At 42.0% G+C, this 19,517-nt stretch overlaps 1 protein-coding gene across 2 annotated transcripts in view; it reads right to left on the reverse strand.

The window, feature by feature from the left end:
• PRMT8 (protein arginine methyltransferase 8) overlaps nt 1–19,517 on the reverse strand; it is a 106,533-nt gene that overhangs the window by 36,464 nt on the left and 50,552 nt on the right. Inside the window, exons 2-4 of one of the 2 annotated variants that reach the window (XM_032775737.2) lie at nt 14,523–14,708; nt 10,872–11,027; nt 819–882 (exon numbers count right to left, since the gene is read on the reverse strand). In XM_032775737.2, coding sequence (XP_032631628.1) covers nt 819–882; nt 10,872–11,027; nt 14,523–14,708 — 406 coding nt within the window. The remainder of the gene's footprint in view (nt 1–818; nt 883–10,871; nt 11,028–14,522; nt 14,709–19,517) is intronic. The other variant, XM_032775739.2, reaches the window with a different exon arrangement.

Consider the following 19,517-nt stretch of genomic DNA (forward strand, 5'->3'; position numbering starts at 1 on the left):
CTGTAAGGCTTCATTACCCACTTGCCAGCACACCTGCATACAGGAAGATTTACAAGTAAAACAGACCCATCCGCAGTCAATTGTCCTGGTTAATAGGAGCCATCAAGATACCAAAACACCATTAATGGCCCAGACTTTGCATAATAACAATAGGCCCTCAGAGTTATATTTAATATTTCTAGTTTCAGATACAAGAGTGATACATTTATACAAATAGGATGATCACACTCAGTAGATTATAAGCTTTGTAACGATACCTTACAAGAGACCTTTTGCATGAAGCATATTCCAGTTGCATTATATACACTCATTATCAAATTTTTATAAAACCGTACAGACTGCACAACGTCACAGAACAGTCTACAAGGGCTAGCCTAGCCCTGACTCACCCTGCAATGAAGACACCTTCCATGAGAGACGCCTTGATTCTTGAATTTGTCCCCAACTCCAGTTTGAAAAAGCCTCTGTAAAGATCACCTATTTGCTGTGGATTGAAGGATCACTGAAGGTAGCATTTGGGGTCTATTTTGCTACATTGAATTACCAGCTAGTTAGGTTCATTTACTTTCGTTGCACATAAGCACTGATGTGCTCCTGGGTGATTATTCCAGGGCTGATTGTGATTCTCAGTAATTGTCCAGGTGCCTAGAGCTGTAAATAAGGATTATTTTGTTTTCTATTTATATCTAAATAAATAAATCATCAGCTGTGTGTACCAAACCATCCATTACATGTAAACTATACAACAGAGATCAATCAGAGAGCACAGGTCCCAGTCTGCCACCATTTTTCACAGAAACTATTCTTAGATATCTTACTGTTGTCCAAGTGGTTCGCCTTGATAATTTTTTCCGAGTAGTCAGATATACTGGAGCATTCAATCTAAAGAAGAACAGGACAAAGGAGAGCTTTGTGTTAAAGACTTCAGACATACTGAACAGAAATAAATCTATTGAACACAGCAGAATCTGTACGAAACATGCAACCATAGACAGCAGATAAATCAAAGCTTTATCGGCAGTCCCATCATGGGGAGGGTGATATCTTAGCATGAAAACTGTGAAGTGTGTGTATTATATGTGAGACTTTCTCTAAACCCATGTGAAAATATGAAGGAAAGAGGTCATATGTAATAGACTGCATAGCATACATAATAATACCTTAATTTATCCCAATTACTTCAGAATCTGTTGAAAAATCTGTTACGTGCCTCCACTGCCACCCCAAAAAAGCCAATCATTAAAAGAACTCAAGAGAAAGAATAGCATGTTGCAAAATTTCCAAACACGGTTGAAAAAATATGATTCCAAACTGTTCAAGTTGTGTCTACATCCAAAAGCATTTCAGTACTTGTCTGTTTGGAAAAGCAATTATTCATCAGTTCTATTATTTGCCTACTTTGATAACAATGTGTATCATTGAAAGGGAATTCCAAAATTCACAGATACTAAATTACTGATATACTTTATGTACTTTTAAAACAACCTTCAGAATTCTTATGCCTCCAGGACCTTCTTTCAGCGCTCTCTTGTGTTCTATATCAAATGCTGTGCTGCTTCCCACATCTATTTTGGAGACTCAGTTAGATTCTGCTCTCACAGGGGTTTTACATCCATGTGACTCCACTGGGCCTGATTATCCTCTCATTAACATCTGCGTATTTCAGCATCAAACTGGAGACTCAGAGTCATTGACTTCAGCAGAGTTACTTCTGTAATGTGAAGGAGGTCTAAACTACTCCTTCAGTTATTCCTTCCTGGCTTGAAAAATGTACAGACTATATCTTCAATAGCACCTGATCTATTCTAGACACACCTGAGATGTGGGGCATAAGTGGCTTTCCATCTTTTTTCTATTCTCCACAGTGGCTTTCCATCATCTTTCAACCCCATTTCCCAATCCTGGCAGCCAGGATCCAGTTAGGCCCTTGGCACAAGTTACCACAACCACAGAGGTGGTTCCCTTATCTAGGATCAGTGGAGCACAGCACACTTTGGTCACATCCCCTGCAGCCCACCAATATGTCCCTATGTTGTAAGAGTGGAGGCTGGCTTTAAACCACCCCAGCATTTGCCTATGCAAAGGGAATGCCCAGCTGTCCCCTTGTGCTACATGATCAGCACAAAGAAGTTGGAAGTAGGAATTGGTTTTTACAAATCACACTGTCTTCCTTCCATATTGGAATGATGCTGTATCAGATCTAGGAGGCCAAGTAGAGCAGATATTAAAAAAACAAAAAAAAGTCTGGCAGATGTGGGTAAGTGGAGTGCCTTATTTAGTAGCTGCTCTTTATACTAACCTGGGAAATGTACCACAATTCTCAAATTCTGTCAACAAATGTTCACATATTGATATTCTACCAATAAATATCCTTCCGTATTTATGAAAATATCATGACCCACCTACAGTCTCTGTCAGCTCTGTGCCCTGAGCTTGAAATGCAGACTGTCATAAGGTGGGATGTGTCTGGGACAAATTCTGAACTCTGTTTTGTACTGTAATCATCATTTTTGGATTAGGACATCCATTTTGTAGTAGGGGCTGAATTCATGCCTAACCTTGCCCAAGGCAAGATTCCTATGATGAATTCTAGACAGCCACCCTGTCCAGGAAAGGTGCTTGTTCCCTAGTTGAATGACTATAACTGAGAAGCCATGACAGAGCTATCTAGGGCAGTGGTTCTCAAACTTTTTTGATCGGGCCCCCTTTCTTTGTGTCAGTAGTAGTTTACAGCCTCCCCCTCCCCCAAAAGTACATAGACCACCACCCAGTTCTGAAGGAAGTGCTGCACCAGCAGCAGCACAGATGTAAGAGAGGCAATGTAAAAAGTTATTTGTCAATATCACTTTTCACAATAGACCTAGTGCCCTATTGCCACACTTACTTTCTGTGCTGCTGCTATCCTGGGGATGACAGCTGGAGCCCTGCTGTCTCCTGGTGAGGGATTGAGTGTGTGGGGGTGGAGAGGAGAGTCTGGGAGGCATGGCTCTGTCTGTCCCATTTATCCCCTCCTCCTGGGTGTGCATGGCCCTTCTGCATGAGCCCCAGCCATCTGGGGCTGACAGCCAGAGCTCTTCAAAATCCCAAACCAAACAAAGAGAAAGCACATAGCTTGCACCTCCCTTGACACATTCCCGCACCCTGTTGTTTGAGAACCTTTGATCAAGGACCATCAAATTTAATTCTCTCAACTGCCAGCCAATCCCATGGAACAATGGTCTCTCTGCAGGGGGTGTTCCTTGTTTTCTTGTCCCATTGTCCCCTAAGGAGTGAAACTAGAAGCCAGATTGCCCGCAGCTAGGTGGAACTCTGGGGGAGCATGTGTAAGCAACTGGGGGGCATGGGAGATCTGTGGCACTGGTTTCAGGGATCAGGGAGGCTGGACTGAGGAGTCCCATGTCCCAAGAAAGGAGTAAGACAAGAAGTCTGTGCACAAGGATGTGCCCTACAGACCCAGAGTTAAAAAGAGCCACTAGACTACCCAGGCTCAGGGGGCTTTGAAGCACATGGGACAAAGCTGCTGGATCCACTTACAACAGACTGGTGACCATCAATAGGGGGACTGGGCCAAGTTGTAACAGATTGTAACTTTTTTTGATGTCATAAACACTTCAGCTTGCAAAGTTTGTAAGTGCTACGAGAAAGAGTTTTTCCTGCAGAGTTTATATATTCTTCAACTCACTCCTGTAGAGCTGTTAAGTTCTGCAAAAGAAAGGCTAACGCCTTTCTCTAGCAGAGTTCAAAACTCTGCTGACACTTCCAGCCCCAGCACATTTCTCTGAAACTGTTGGTTATCTAACTGAATTGATTATTTAAATATATTTTAATGGCCCTTATTACTTGCAGATAATTAGCTAAGAAATAGTACAGTATAAAAATGAGAGAGTAAACTAATTAACCAAAATGCTATATTTGGAATAATAGATTCCTTTGGGTTGGAAAGAACCTTGAACTAGGTCACCTAATCCATCCTCCAGCATTATTATGGCAGTATTAAATTAATTATCCATTACCATCTCTCTAGGCAGCTTAATCTTCTGACTGAGCTATTCTGAGAGTTATAATAATTTTCCAGATACTTTACTTAATTTTCACATGCTGCAACTTCAAGGGACACTGCCAACTTAAAATTCATATTTGTGGCAGAAAAAGTATACCTACTGTTAGAATTAGCACCTAAGACAACTGTAACTGAAAGAGACCAATTTGTTTAGTGTGTCTATTTGAGAGCACTTTTTGATTATGGTTGGTTTAACAGCTTTCTCTGTACCATGAGTCATTTAGTCAGTTTCTCCTTCATTTATGTGGGTATTTCACCCATAAAAAGGAGAAAGAAACATTTTCTTGAAATAGGAACTTGCATCCATAAAAGCACAAAAATTTACAGGGGGACTCAAGGGTAGATATTGTACTTAAAATGACTTTTAACTTCTTTTGTTTTTAAACGGACTAGATTTAAAGTTGAAGGTGTCCTTGTTTTTTCCTCACCGGACTAATGGGAATTACTGATCCTTGTCTTCTTTTAAATTCTCCTTTCTCATGTTTATAGATAGATAACATTCACCTCCATCATATTTTCACCAGACTGCACATGCTCAGTTCTCTCCAGTTTTTCTCATAAGTCTTACTTTAAGTCTTTTAATGGGCATGAAATGAGGGGTTAAGAGTCATGGCTTCTGTCCCCAGCTTGGCCATTAACTCTGCCTGACCGTACGCATGTCATTAACCTCTCTATGCCTCAGTTCCTTCGCCTGGAAAATGGGGATCATGACAGTTATCCATGTTTGTAAAAGTGCTTTAATATCTGTAGAAAACTGTATGTTTTTCCCTCTGAAGTCTACTAATTTGTGTCTCTTTTTTAAAATGTGCACACAAAACTATGCAGTAAACTGATCGATCCCTAAGCATTGCTGGGAAGTGCACAATAATAACCTTGCTGGATTTATGCCACTCTTATTATTACAACCCAAGATAAACATATGCTTTTTTTGTAGTAGCATCAGATTGTTGACCAGAATTCAATTTATATCCCACTAGAGTTGCTTTAACTGCAGGACTGCTGCCTAGCCAATGTCCCTCCATTTAAAATGTGTGCATTTAATTATTTCTTCCTCCATGAACCACTTTACATTTGCCTTTATTGAATTGCCTTGATGGATTTTTCAATCCATGTCAACAGCACACTTATGATTATTGTTATATTATATAGTGGTAGCACCTAAAAATTTTCTAGTTCCTGTAGCTAACTTGGCAATGTTACCTCAATATTTGGAGTAAATACTGAGGCACAAGGGGAAAGTTTTAAAGTGCAACCACTATACCTATCAAACTATCTGGGATTCTGTCCAAACTTTGTGGTCACCTGCTAGTGTGATTAGTGCAATCTTTTCTTTATCCTCCAAGTTGTAAATCCAAACATTGAGTAGTGCTGTACCTTGAACAAACCCCTTGAGAAACCACATGCAATATATCCTCCAAATTTGACATCAAAGCATCTGTAATGCTGTGTGTAATCCTCATTGCTCTAACTTTAGGATTGTCATATGAAAGTCTCTAAAATGCCTCACTGGAGATACTATATCCAATGAATTTCTTTTAATCACTAAAGGCTGACTTATGGTTGGCCCTTTGACATTGCATGGGGTAGGATAGAGGGATTGCATGGAGCCTCCCCTTTTTGTGTAGCCCATGTAAAGGCCAATCATAATTGCACTGTGTGCACTCGAGAACACTACGACTGCTCCCTGCGAGCACCCTTGTGCGCATGAACCACCCCAAAAGGAAGAGCTGGTAGAGTCATGGCCTTACCCCCATGTTTTGCCCTTGGTCCTGCAGCAGGACAGGCATGTAGAAGGGAATAATGAAGGGCTGTAACAACAGGCACACCTCAGAGAGCCTGGGGAAGAATTCTGCTGCCTTGAAGTGCAATGTCTTTCCTAGCTTCATCTGATATGGTCTCGCATGACATCCTTATTGATAAACTAGGCAAATACAATTTAGATGGGGCTACTATAAGGTGGGTGCATAACTGGCTGGATAACTGTACTCAGAGTAGTTATTAATGGTTCCCAATCCTGCTAGAAATGTATAACAAATGGGGTTCCGCAGGGGTCTGTTTTGGGACCGGCTCTGTTCAATATCATCATCAACGACTTAGATGTTGGCATAGAAGTACGCTTATTAAGTTTGCAGATATACCAAACTGGGAGCGATTGCAACTGCTTTGGAGGACAGGGTCAAAATTCAAATGATCTGGACAAATTGGAGAAATGTCTGAGGTAAACCGAATGAAGTTCAATAAAGACAAATGCAAAGTGCTCCACTTAGGAAAGAACAATCAGTTTCACGCATACAGACTGGAAGAGACTGTCTAGGAAGGAGTACGGCAGAAAGGAATCTAGGGGTTATAGTGACCACAAGCTAAATATGAGTCAATAGTGTGATGCTGTTGCAAAAAAAGCAAACGTGATTCTGGGATGCGTTAACAGGTGTGTTGTGAGCAAGATACGAGAAGTCATTTTCCGCTCTACTCTGCGCTGGTTAGGCCTCAACTGGAGTATTGTGTCCAATTCTGGGCACCGCATTTCAAGAAAGATGTGGAGAAATTGGAGAGGGTCCAGAGAGAGCAACAAGAATGATTAAAGGTCTTGAGAACATGACCTATGAAAGAAGTGGAAAGAACTGAGTTTATTTAGTTGGAAAAGAGAAATTGAGAGGGACATGATAGCAGTTTTCAGATATCTAAAAGGATGTCATCAGGAGGAGGAGAAAACTTGTTCACCTTAGCTCTAATGATAGAACAAGAAGCAATGGGCTTAAACTGCAGCAGGGAGATTAGGTGGGACATTAGGAAAAAGTTCCTAACTGTCAGGGTGGTTGGACACTGGAATAAATTGCCTAGGGAGGTTGTGAATCTCCATCTCTGGAGATATTTAAGAATAGGTTAGATAAATGTCTATCAGGGATGGTCTAGATATATTTAGTCCTGCCATGAGGGCAGGGGACTGGAATTTGATTGACCTCTCGAGGTCCCTTCCAGTCCTAGAGTCTATGAATCTATAAGGCATGCCTTCCTTTGCTGTGGGTGGTTTGCACAGCCAAGCCCTGACACGGTAATCTTAGCAAAGAAAGGGTCCAATTTCACCACCCTTACTTACATTTCTCTATATCTTATGTTTTAATTAGACTCCTAATTCCTTGTGTTTATTCATGATACCTCTTGAATTGTGTACAGAGTCATCTACACATTTAGAGGTTGCTCCCAGCCTTTCTAACCAGAGCTGTGCAGAGTTCCTTTTCATGAAGAACTTGGAGATTTTTTAAATTTAGGGTCATTTCAGCTAGGAATAAAAATCAAAAGATTCAAAATTCTTCACACTGTTAAGTTCTAGGGAAAAAATTGTTTTGGGTCAATCCAAATATTTTGTTTCAATTTCAACTTTTAAGAAACGGTATCATATTATAATATATAATGCAAAATAAAAAGTCTAAACAAAAAGTAATTCAAAACAAAAAACTGAAATGTTTTGTTCCAGAAATGTCAAAACGGAGCACTTTGACATTGCTGGGACTTTTTCCCCCAGATTTCTTCTAAAACTAAATTCCAGCCAAATCAGCCCAATTTTCTAAGTATTTTGATTAGACATAATTTCAACTTCCGATGGAATATGGTCCCATTTAAGTTTCTACAACCAATCTTAATTCTAACTCCATCTGTCTCTTCCCAGCTCTGCCTTTGATTTGCTTCTCAAATGTGAATTTGATCCCCTAAACCTCTCTTCTTGTTATTAGGGATTCCCCTGATACACTGATCGTCAACTTGCATAGCCAGGTTTTAGCCCCTCACTGTGTCCATACCACTTCCTTTTTAAAGAGTCCCACTCTTGCTGGCCTAGAGCACAGGAGACTATGTGCTTCGCTTGATGTTACAATGGAGCCTGTGTGATATCAATGGCTCCTGAACTTTACACACTTGCTTTCAAAGACCCTGGCAAGAAAACCAATGATTCTAACTGCACCATTGCACCCAGGAAACTGATACCTGGGTCATTTGTCCAAGAAGAGAGGTAGCATATACCCTCATGCTGAAGAGTTAGAAGCATTCATTATGTTAACTTGCTGTTGCCCTATAATGTTTTCCATATCATGTGTTTATCTCTAATTTAATTAATACCCAATTAAACTAATGTCAGCCATATGTCTTCATGTCCTAATGGATCAATTCATAATTGCCTTTGCTCCCTGGTTTGGCTAAAAACACCATAGAATGCGGATAGTTTTGCTGCAGAAGATGATTCACATTTTGCACACCTGCAAAACTGGAGCTGGTCTCAGGTTTCCAGGGCTAAGCAAGAACTTCAGCAGCTCATCACTAGCCTACTCCAGCTAGGAACAGGCCACACTCCTGCTCCCTTCCCTATGTTCTTACACCAAGTCACCCAGTAAGCTCCTTCTCCACCTCTGTACTCATTTCCCTGGTCACACTGACCCTCCTTCGCTTGTTTGAAACTCATGGATACCACTAGAAGGTCACTGACGAAGAAGGCAGTGAGAAAAGAATACATTCAAGACCTTGAACTGAGAGACAAGAGCAGAACAAGATAAGTGAACTGGGACTTGGTTGAGAGGAGAAGAGGATGAGAGAACAGTTAGAAATAAGAGAGCGTTGTTAGTGACTCTCTGGCTCGTAAGTTAGGTGTGTACATGGTTAGCATTAAAAAGTCAGCATTTACCAATAATTCCCACATGGGCTATCTGAGGCACCACAGTTATTTCCTATTTTACATCTAGAGAAAAAAGCCCTGTGTGATAACTCTTTGAAAATGTTGCACTAAGGCCCAGGGTGTTTGAAGCTCCTCACCACCACATAGGCAGCACAGAGTTCAGTTCTGTTCTGAAAAGTGGCCATAAAAACAGCAATGCCTGGTGCTCCATATTTATTATCACTGAGGCTTCAGGTCAAATGTGCTCAGTTTACCGGCAAAAATATGTGCTTGCCAACTGCCAGCCCTGCATATTCAGTCTAGGCTCTAAAGCTAACATTTTCAATAGAGGCTTCGAATTTGGTGGTATCCATTTTGCACTGCCCAACCTGACACGTCTGGTGCCTCAGATTAGGCATCCAAAAATTGTGGCATCCAAAATCTAAGGCCACTTTTGAAAATTTGGGCCTAAGAGTCAAGCTAAGTTCTTTGCATTTCATACTTCATCAGCAAAGCTATGTTTTAGTCACAGGTATTTTTAGTAAAGGTCATGGACAGGCCATGGGCAGTAAACAAAAATTCATGGCTCAGGACCTGTCCACGACTTTTACTGTATCCCTGACTAAAACTTGGGGTGGGGCAGCTCGGGGGGCATCCCAGGGGGTGCCACGGGTGCTGAGAGGAAGTGGGCTGGGGGGCGAAGAGGGTACTTGAGGGAGGCGTGGCCTGGCTGGGGGCACCATTGGTGTTGGGGGGCATGGTGGTGGGGCCATCGCAGATGTAGTGGAGGGGGGGCACTGCGGGTGCTGGTGGGGGGAGGTTGGCAAGCCCCGGGTAGGTTCCCTACCCAGCTCCCAGGAAGCGGCGACCTCCAGCTCCTACCTCCACATGTTGCCTCCACTCCGCCCCAAGCCCTGGTTCTGCAGCTCCCACTGGCTGAAAACTGCGGCCAACGGGAGCTGCAGGCGGAGGTAGCACATGAAGCTAGGAACTGAGGGAGGAGAGTTCCTGTTGCCCTTCCAGAGAGACCCCACTCCAGGTAAGCTCCACCCTACACCCCAATCCCCAGCCCTGAGCCTCCCACCCACCCAAACTCTTGCTGCTTGGGGTTAGGGGGGCCCGAGCATGTCCCAGCAGCAGCCAGTACAACTGGCACAAGGGCTGCCCGAGCTGCTCAGGCAGTTCCCAAGCCAGGCAGACAGGCTGCTGCAGAAGTCACGGAGGTCACAGGAAGTCATGGAATCTGTGACCTCTGTGACAAACATAGAGCTTTATTCATCAGTAATAGTACAGATCCTTCATCTAGGCCCTGAATTAAATCTGTCTCGGCAACTCTTTTGTCTTCATTTCACAGCTGTAAGTAATTGGAACTTAGGAAAACAATTTTGTCGATGGAGGAATAAAAGAAGGAATAAAATCCAGCTCACTCTCTGAGCTGTTTTGACTCTGCAGGGCAAACAGGAGTGAAAAACAATAAGAACTTTTATCAATCACTTTGAAGTTACAAGAAATAACTCTGAATACAGAAAGGGAGCAAACCTGTGGAGTAAGAAGATACAACTTTTATATAATCACTTCTCAGATTAGAACTGCACTTTAGTGTTCCCTATGTACAGTACATTTAAAGTAATCATTCCCTGCCTTTTCTGAGAAGTGGAGTAAGGGATATGGAAAGGCTACAGATGCTTTCTGTTTCAGCTCCTTTAGCTGTTATGCATAGGGAGGCTAGACTGGAGGAATTTGTTTCTGGTGCTTTGAAGGTCTCAAGAACATAAGAAAAATCAGAAAAGCAGCACACTCCCTATCTACTTTTCCAAGAGAAGCAAATGCCTTTAATGTTTGCAGCAAAAAGAGACTGCTTTTTTTTTTTTACTAGGATCAGCGCAGGTCACACACACAACAATCACAAGGAAACACGAAACAGCTAAAAGAGGGACTCCTTCGCTATTTTGAAAGGATGTCATTGGACAGATCCTTAGCTGGTGCAAATCGGCATAGCTCCACTGAATCAATGGAGCAGCACTCATTTATGCCAGCTGAGGATCTGGCACACAATGTAAGGCTGTAGGTCAAAACAAGACATGGAAACACATGAAAAAATAAAAGAAAACCTACGTTTTCCCCTCTCTCCTTCTCCAAAATAAAGTCATTAGGAAAAATTGTTCTTACCCCGTACACCTTCTTGGCTCCTGCCTTGGCAGCAAACATTGAGAGGATTCCTGTGCCACTTCCAACATCCAATACAATCTTATCCTTAAAAACATGTTTATTGTGATACATGGAGTTTCTATATGTTAATGTGCGCACCTCATCCTTTAACATTTCCTGTGTTGAAAGAAGGCATCACATGTTTACTCATGGGGTAGGATTCATTGCATCATTAAAATTCAACATATTCACCAGCTGAAAAGTTTTTCAGGTTGTTTGGGACACAACCAGGATTCATTACAGATCAAGACAACTTTAAAATGCAAACCTCGAAGAACCTGAAATAGTAAGAATCAGCATTGTCTCATTCGACTACTCTTATTTCCCTCAAATATTATTTTACCATTAAAAATGGTGACCTGTAATTATAGTCAATCCACAGTACTGCTATGGGAATAGGCAAAAATGGTGCAAACCTCCTCACTCTCCTCTCCTGTGGGCTTTCTGCTGAGACCACCACAAAGAATGAACATTGTGGTGGTTGTGGCAGCCTTTATAATACAGACACCTCCACAAGGAACTGGACTTAGACTAACTCCAATAGGTTTCACATAGGTCACCAGACTGTAGAAGGTAATGACTGTCACTACTCACCTGGATATGAATTGGTGAAATAAGATAATTTTTTTTCACATCATAGTGTGTTTTCCCAATAGGTGGAGTAGTTATTATTATTCCTCTTTTACAAGTTGGGGGCGAGGACTGGAGCGCAGAGAGATTGAGGACTAAATATTCTATTGTCCAATAATTATGGGAGCCCATCTTGAGATTCCTAGGTGTCTTTACTTGGGCACCCAAAAACAGAGGAACTCAAGTTGAGTAGACACTTGTGAACATGTCAGCTCAACAGACTTGCCCAAAGTTTCACAGCTAATAATTTAGGACCTAGGAATAGCACCCAAGGGTACATCCACACTTCCCGCCAGATCAGCGGGTAACGATCGATCTATCGGGGATCGATTTATCATGTATCATCTAGACGCGATAAATTGATCCCCGAATGCTCTGCTGTCGACTCCGGAACTCCACCACGGCAAGTGGCAGAAGTGGAGTCGACAGGGAAGCCGTGGCTGTTGATCCCGCACCGTGAGGATGGGAGGTAAGTTGATCTAAGATACGTCAACTTCAGCTCTGCTATTCTCGTAGCTGAAGTTGCGTATCTTAGATCGATCAGGGAAGGGGGGGCAGTGTAGACCAGGCTCCAGTGTAGACCAGGCCCAAGTCTCCTGACTCACATTTTACTCTCCTATTCCCTGGAGCTCACTGTCTCACTACTAGAAGGATCTTAGTCCAGTTTCTAGTGGATATGTGTGCAGTATCTAGAGGTTAACTCTTGATCAGTCCCTTTAGCCATTCACTTCCTTCTTCTGAAGTTGCCACTGATAGGGGCCAATTCCTTTCTCACACCAATTGTACATAGGTGTAACTCTATTCACATCAGTGGAGTTAATCCTCATTTGCACTAGTGTGAGGAAAATCAAACAAAATGGGGAAATATTTTCAAAAACACAAGTGATTTAGGCACCTAAATTCCATTTTCAAAAGTGGCTTAGGCACTAAAGAGCCACTCAGGTGCTTGTGAAAATGTTATCTATTATGTCTAAAAGGCAATAACTTTGATTACTCCTGCTGTCCTCTGAATAATTTTAGGCAGTAGGATGAATGCGTACTGAATGCCAAGACATATGAAAGCCCCAATGCCTAGCAGATGGAAGCACTAGTGCACAAGATTGCTATACATTGATTGCTTGTCCGTCTGTCTGGGTGGGTTGCTTTTAAGGGTACTGGTTATATCCATAACTGTTGATGTGTAAGGGGACGTTTTCTCATGGAGTGTGGCTTGATATAACATACTGAAAAGGGTAGAGAGGGGAGTCTGATTCCACTTCGCATGAAGTAGGAGCTGCTGTGGCAGTATTAAGCCTGGTCCAATCCCCATGTTTCTTGTTTCTTACTACTGATCTGACACATTATGGCACCTTTTAATGTTTCCTGAGCATGTGCTTTTAGGGCCTGATTTTCAAAAAACAAAATATATTTTATAAATGCAAAATTTGACCTTAGGGATGAGATTTTCAAAGCTGCCTAGGGGATTTGTAAGCAAAACTGTCTTTAATTGGAATGGGATGACAATGTCTAAATCCATTTGGTGGCTTTGAAAATCTCAGCCTAAGTATGGATTTAGCAGCTTAGCTTTAGGCACCCAGATTTGAAATATGTTCCTGTAACTCTTTATAGACAGAGAGGATGACACATCCTTTGCTCCAAGCTGCTTGCAAGCCAAGGCCCAGATCATTTCCTCCATATTTTTGCATGCAAAGGATGCTATTAAACTACCCAATAACTATCAGAAGAGGGAGGCAGTTGCACTGAAGTGGTAGCAACCTTCTCCCTCCCTTTCTGTGGAGAAACCCTTTTGTGTGAATTATGCATATTTGTTGCTTTGTGGATTTCAAAGGTGGAGAGGTTGTTAGGCAGGGAGGGGCTGCTGTCTCAGTGACCCTATACCAAACTTGTTCAATTTATTTACAAACATAAAAATATTTTTCTAATTACTACTCCTGAAACTCACCCTGGAATCTGAAAGACAAGCTGGGCTCTTTCTGTCTCATGCATCACCACTAGTATTAAAATTTCTGCTGTTCTAATATAACCCTTAGGTACAACTGTACAATTCCATTGTTCTCACATCATGTTATGCCTTCTTCAATACCTTTTTGGTCTCCCTCTCCCACAGCTGTCTCTGCGTCTTCTTCCATAATGCCCCGTGTGCACTGAGTGCCCTTCCAAAATCTATTTGTCAAGCTTCCATCCTGACCTCATTCAAATCACTATTAAAAGCTGCAGCATCTCCTATAAAATGCCTATAACCCTCTGAACATGGCACAGAAAAAGATGTAACTACGAACAGGAAAATTCCAAACAGCAATAAGATCCAATAGCCAAACAAAATACACAAATGGCGGAAAAAAACTCCCCCACAATGAAAAATCCCAACAAAACACAAATCAAAATAAAGGAAACAAATCCTAGTTAGCCACAGCTGAAAGGATGCTACAGACTTTGATGACCTCACTGTAATGACTGTATGGGTATTAAAGATTCCATGATGTATCTTCTAAATGAGATTTCTCTGGAGTCCTTACCAAATTTTCCCTTAGATAAGTGCTTGTATCTCCCATTGAAATCAATAGGAGCTTGGCATGCATGTCTGAAGGGAGAATATGGCCCACTGCGTACTCTATGCAGCATCTGTGTTACTAAATTGGTATATCCTTTCCATGGGGGTAGACCATACTGCAAACCTTATAGTCATGATAAGTACCACTTACTTAAAGGTGAAATTCCCCACTATGCAGAGAGCCAGCACAAGTTCCTTGCACCCTTGCCAGCTTCTTTTGAGCATTTAAAAGATACATAGGCCTTGAAGTGGCCCTCTGCCCAGGGGTGGAGTTCATCATTAGCACTTAATCAGAGGAACCATTGCCATGAGTAACGATTGCAGAATCAGGTCTCTGGCAGATTGGTGCATCCAGTAGGAGGGGGGGAAAATCAACCATGAAATCACTGAAAACATGTTGCCCTTCTATACTTTTACCAAGAAAGCCTTACCTCGTGGATTCCAAAGTGAGCATAGGAATCAAAATAGTAATCCCTGGATGTCATTTCTTCTGGGTTCAGGAGTTTTGCCATCTTGCCTCGGCCTGGGCAGCTCGGTTGCAAAGGTACATGAATGACTGATTGAACAGGCTTCGGAATGACAATAGGCTGAGGAGGCTGGGAAGGGCCACTACAGACCTAGAAAGATGTGAAATATTATTGCAATGGTCATTAGTCACAGAACATTCCTCTGCATGTTCACTGCTGTCTCTGTCTTACCAGCAATACTATCATTTTTACAGTGAGTTAGCTGCAATGCATAGCTGGCATGGTCCAATGAATGGAATGTAAGGATGGGAGCCAGGAACAGCTGCTTTTTAATCCTCTTTACTTTACTTGCTGTGTGGACCTTGGAAAAGTTCCTTGCCTGATTCTCCATTGCCCTGAACCTTGTGTAGTTATTTACAACAATGCAAAGAGGGTGAAAAGTGGGTATTAAATGCTAGCACTGTATGAGTGGAGAACTTTGGTGCGTTCTTATGTTCACCGCCTTTGCGCTTATGTCAATGACTATACAAAGTGCAAATCAATGGAGATTTGGGCCTTCTCTTTTAGCTTTTTCCACTGTAAGACTGTGGCAATAATCTTTACCATCCTACCTCATAATATGTGAATTTTGGTAAACAAAAAAGGACCCTGCACAGAAGAGCTCGTAGTCAAAGGACCATCCTACAAGATACTGAACACCTTCTGCAAGGAACTGAGAGTTCTCTCTTCATCTGGAAGTCCCTCAGCATTCAAAGAAACAGCTGCCGGGGGCTGAGCAGGATATGTTACCCCTAACTTTTATTCTTCTGATGCTGATGGCGTGCTCAGCATGGATATAAGACTTATGTATCTCCACTCCCCCACAATTCTCTGTGTAATTGCACCTCTTTCAGCACAATTTCAGTAGGGACCTGAGGTCACACATCACTTTACAGGATCAGACTTGATAGCTACAATGAGTAGAAAGGATGTATGAATACAATACAGAACACAGAATGTTGTATTAATATTATATCTGGAAAAAGTCATGGATGATGTGGGTTCTTAAATATATCTCTGTCTTTAATTCTAGCATGAAGCAAAATTCTGAGCAGCGAGAAATATTACGAGAGGCATCAAAATCTCAGAGGAATGTGAAAGTTGCCCTACCATTTACGGATTATCACTATTAATTTATTTGTACAGAAAGCCATGGAAATTCCTCCACCTAAAATATTCCATCCTTATTCTACTTGTTCTCGGGTTTAAAATTCACTAATTCCCCAGCCATGACTTCATTTGGTGCAACTTCTGCTAGATATTTTTTCTGAGGTTTGAATTATCATTTGCAGTTTAGTGTTGCAAGAGATCAATCACTTGTACTGTCTCTGAATAGCACCAATTAGCCTAGTTTAACTTACTTTGATAAAAAAAATGACTTTAACCTTTCTTTCCTGGCTCATGTATAATTTTAAACATGTCTTCTTTTGGTGGTTTCTTTGGTCCATCTGTGTAAAATGAATAGTAATAACTTACATTCCTGCAATGCCTTTCATCCTGAAGGATCTAAAAACACTTTCATCATAGAAGCTGGAGATGGAAAAGACCTAGCTCACCCAGTCCATCTCCCAGCCACTGCAGGATTGTTCCCTATTATTGGTTTGTTTTAATAGTCTCATGCAATGGAGCTTCAGCTACTTCTCTAGGGAGACTATTCCACATCTCATTTCATTAAGACTTTTTCATAATAGTTATCTACATTTTTCTCCTCGTAATTTCAACCTATTACTCCTAATTATACCACCATGTAATACCCTAAACAATTCCTTTCCCTCCTTGGTGTTGCACCTATCAAATGTTTGCAGACTGTAATCATTTCCCTCTACCCCTTTTGCTTCCTAAATCAAGTTATCTGGACCCAAGTTCATTTTGTCGCTATTCTTTGCACTTTCTCCACTTCGTTACTGTCTTTGAGATAGTGAGATGCTCAATGCAATAGTCTACGGGCAGTTGCACAAGAGCCATATATGGTACAGGAGAGAGAATCTATCACCCTTTTGTTCAATGATGCCTTGCCTTTTGTATGTGAAACCTAAAGGGACACTGGCCTTTTTTATAGTCATAGTGTAAATTCATGTCTAATTTGCTCAACTGGAGATGCTTATCTATAAGGAGCCAATATGACCTTATGGTTAAGGCACTTAGCATAGCTCTCAGGAGATCTAGATTCAATTCCTGAGTTTATCTCCAACTTTCTATGTGAGCTTGGGCAGGTCATTTAGAGTTTGTCTATATTAGGGTATGAGGTCAAGGTTTACTAACCACAAACTTTTTCCATAATGTAGACACAGAAAGGAGGGAACCTCAGTGTTCCTGGTTGGAGGGAGCTGATCTTACACCAATTGGTTCCTCTCTTTACAAAGGAAATGACAGAGCACTGCCATTCTCTGCAATCTCTCACAGAGCAGCCACCATATTTTTCCTTTAGATGCTGCAGCTGGTTTTTGGCAAAGGCCTGTATATCCAGACAGTGCCAAGTTAATAATTGTTATCATACTATTAAGACTGCATTATTTCTGAAAAATTGCACTTTGCATTACTAGTACACTGGAGATTTTCCAAATGAAAGTGATATAAATATCGAAGCACCTGGAATAAGCACAGTAATCACTTCTGTAGATGATACTGTAGTACATGGCTATGGGTTGGAGAAGAAGAATAGTCTTGTGACTGGAACTCAGGAGATGTGTTCTGTTCCCAAGTCTGCCATAGACACTGTGACTGATCTTAATCAAGTCAGCTAATTTCTCTGTGCCTCAGTTATCCATCTGTCAAATGGGGAGAGTAATAATTCCCTACTCAGAGGATGTTGTGAAAACAAATTCATTGATGTATGTGAGGCACTCATATACTATGACAATGAACACCATAGGAAAGCCAGCGAATGCTGCCAGAACACTGGAAAACAAGGAAGAGGATTATGTTGAAAGAATGTCTATTGTCTTGGAAACAATAAAGTTTGCAAGACTGAAGCTCAGCGAAGAGAAGTGCTTGCTGAAGCAGAAACAGCTAGACTTCTTTGGACATGTTAGAAATGCTCCAGATGAAAGCCAAGCTCCAGAGAAAAGCCATTAAGGAAAGGCAGCTTCCTGAATCTATTCTAGAACTGAAAAGAAGCCTAGGTTTGATTTACTAGCTTAGCAGATGTATATCTGACCTGTCAGAAACAATACATCCTTTGAATAACTCCCGAGAAGGGCAAGCATGTGGATTGGCGCAAGCACCAGAGCAGGCATTCTACAGAGTCTAACAGTTCCTATCTGAAGCCCCAATACTTACTTCCTATGTTGCCAGTAAGCCCAACCATTATAGGTATGGATGCCACTGATTATGAATTAAGGGGACTATTACTGCAAGATCTTAATAGTCTACTGAAATCAGTCACATACTTCTCCAGAACACTGATTAATTAGAAGACCTATTGACATCCAAAATAATATGGTAAAAAGCTACCCTGTGAGCCATCCATCAATATGCCACGCAGTTCTGCCCACCTGCAGAGGAAACTGTTGTTTGGAGACACCTGACAATGACCTACAACCAGGCTTTCCAGTGTTTGGGGTTTAAGTTTGGAAGAAAGGGTGAAACAAGTTGGTCCTGTCACTTCTTTAGCAACATTGTTAAAGAAAACACTAGGAAAGATATATTGAACCTAATACACATGCCCAGGGTCATATTGATCTCCAGATTTGGGGTTGGCAAGGAATTTCCCCCCAGGTCAGATTGGCAGTGACCTTTGGGGTTTCTTTTTCCTTCCCTCTGCAGCATTGGGTGTGGATCTCCTGGTAGGATCATCTGTGTATATCTCACCTAATCAATTCCTTACCATTGCAAAGGCCTTGACCATTGGTGGCACCTTGGTCTCCCCTGTTCTCTGTCTGTGGCACTTAACAGTTAAATTTCCTGAGGATTAAAATGCTTTAGTCTAATTAAAGTCTCTGGGATCACTATAGAGGTGTGCTGGGATAAACAAACTCCATATGGGACAATATGGGGTTAACGAGCTAATGTGGGCTCAGGTGGCTCTGCTCCTTTGCACATGTGAAAAATGTTAGTCTTGGAGTGAGGAGCTTAAGAGGAAGAGTCCCTGCTAGTTGATGGCACATCAGGAAGGAAAGCAGGCCTTCAGTGCTCAGCTCCTAAAGAGAGGGCTGACCAAAGGCAGGAGCTCCCCACCCAACAGTATGCTCTCCTTCATGCGCCCTTCCTGAGGAAAGGGATGACCGGATGCTGACACACCTTGAGAGGGAACCATTCCCCACTTTTACCTGTGAACTCAGTTTATTTATGTTAAGTGTCCTTGTTCTTGTTAGTTGACTACCCTGGAAGGGGCAAGACTGTAAAGTGACCTGGCTGGAGGGCCAAGTCACAGGAAGAGGCAGATGTCTGCAGGCCCAGAGCATTGGTTGGCAGGTGGTACCCGATCAGAAGAGATCTGCTATGCCATGCCTGGCCATAAGGAGGTGCTAGCATTCAGTCAACCCTTTCACAGAGGTAACTGGGTGACACTTAATAGCCTGTGATAAGCAGGAGGTCAGACTAGATGATCTACATGACCTTCTCATAAAAAAAACTGGGGAAATACAACCTAGATGGAGCTACTATAAGGCGGGTGCATAACTGGTTGGAAAACCATTCCAGAAAGTAATCAGTGGTTCACAGTCAAGCTTGAAGAGCATAGCAAGTGGGGTCCTACAGAGATCAGTTCTGGGTCAAGTTCTGTTCAATATCTTCATCAATGATTTAGATAATGGCATACTGAGTACTGTGACAAAGTTCCTCCTCTACCTTGATGGGTCCTGCGCTTACTGGAGGATTTGCTCACCTCAGTGATCTTCGCCTCTGGTGGAACCCACAGTCTGGGTCAGCTCCTCCTGTGTCTGATCAGGAGTTGGGAGGTTTGGGGGGAACCCAGGCCCA

The sequence above is a fragment of the Chelonoidis abingdonii genome, chromosome 1, assembly GCF_003597395.2.
Source record: "Chelonoidis abingdonii isolate Lonesome George chromosome 1, CheloAbing_2.0, whole genome shotgun sequence".
In the NCBI taxonomy this organism is placed as follows: Eukaryota; Metazoa; Chordata; order Testudines; family Testudinidae; genus Chelonoidis; species Chelonoidis abingdonii.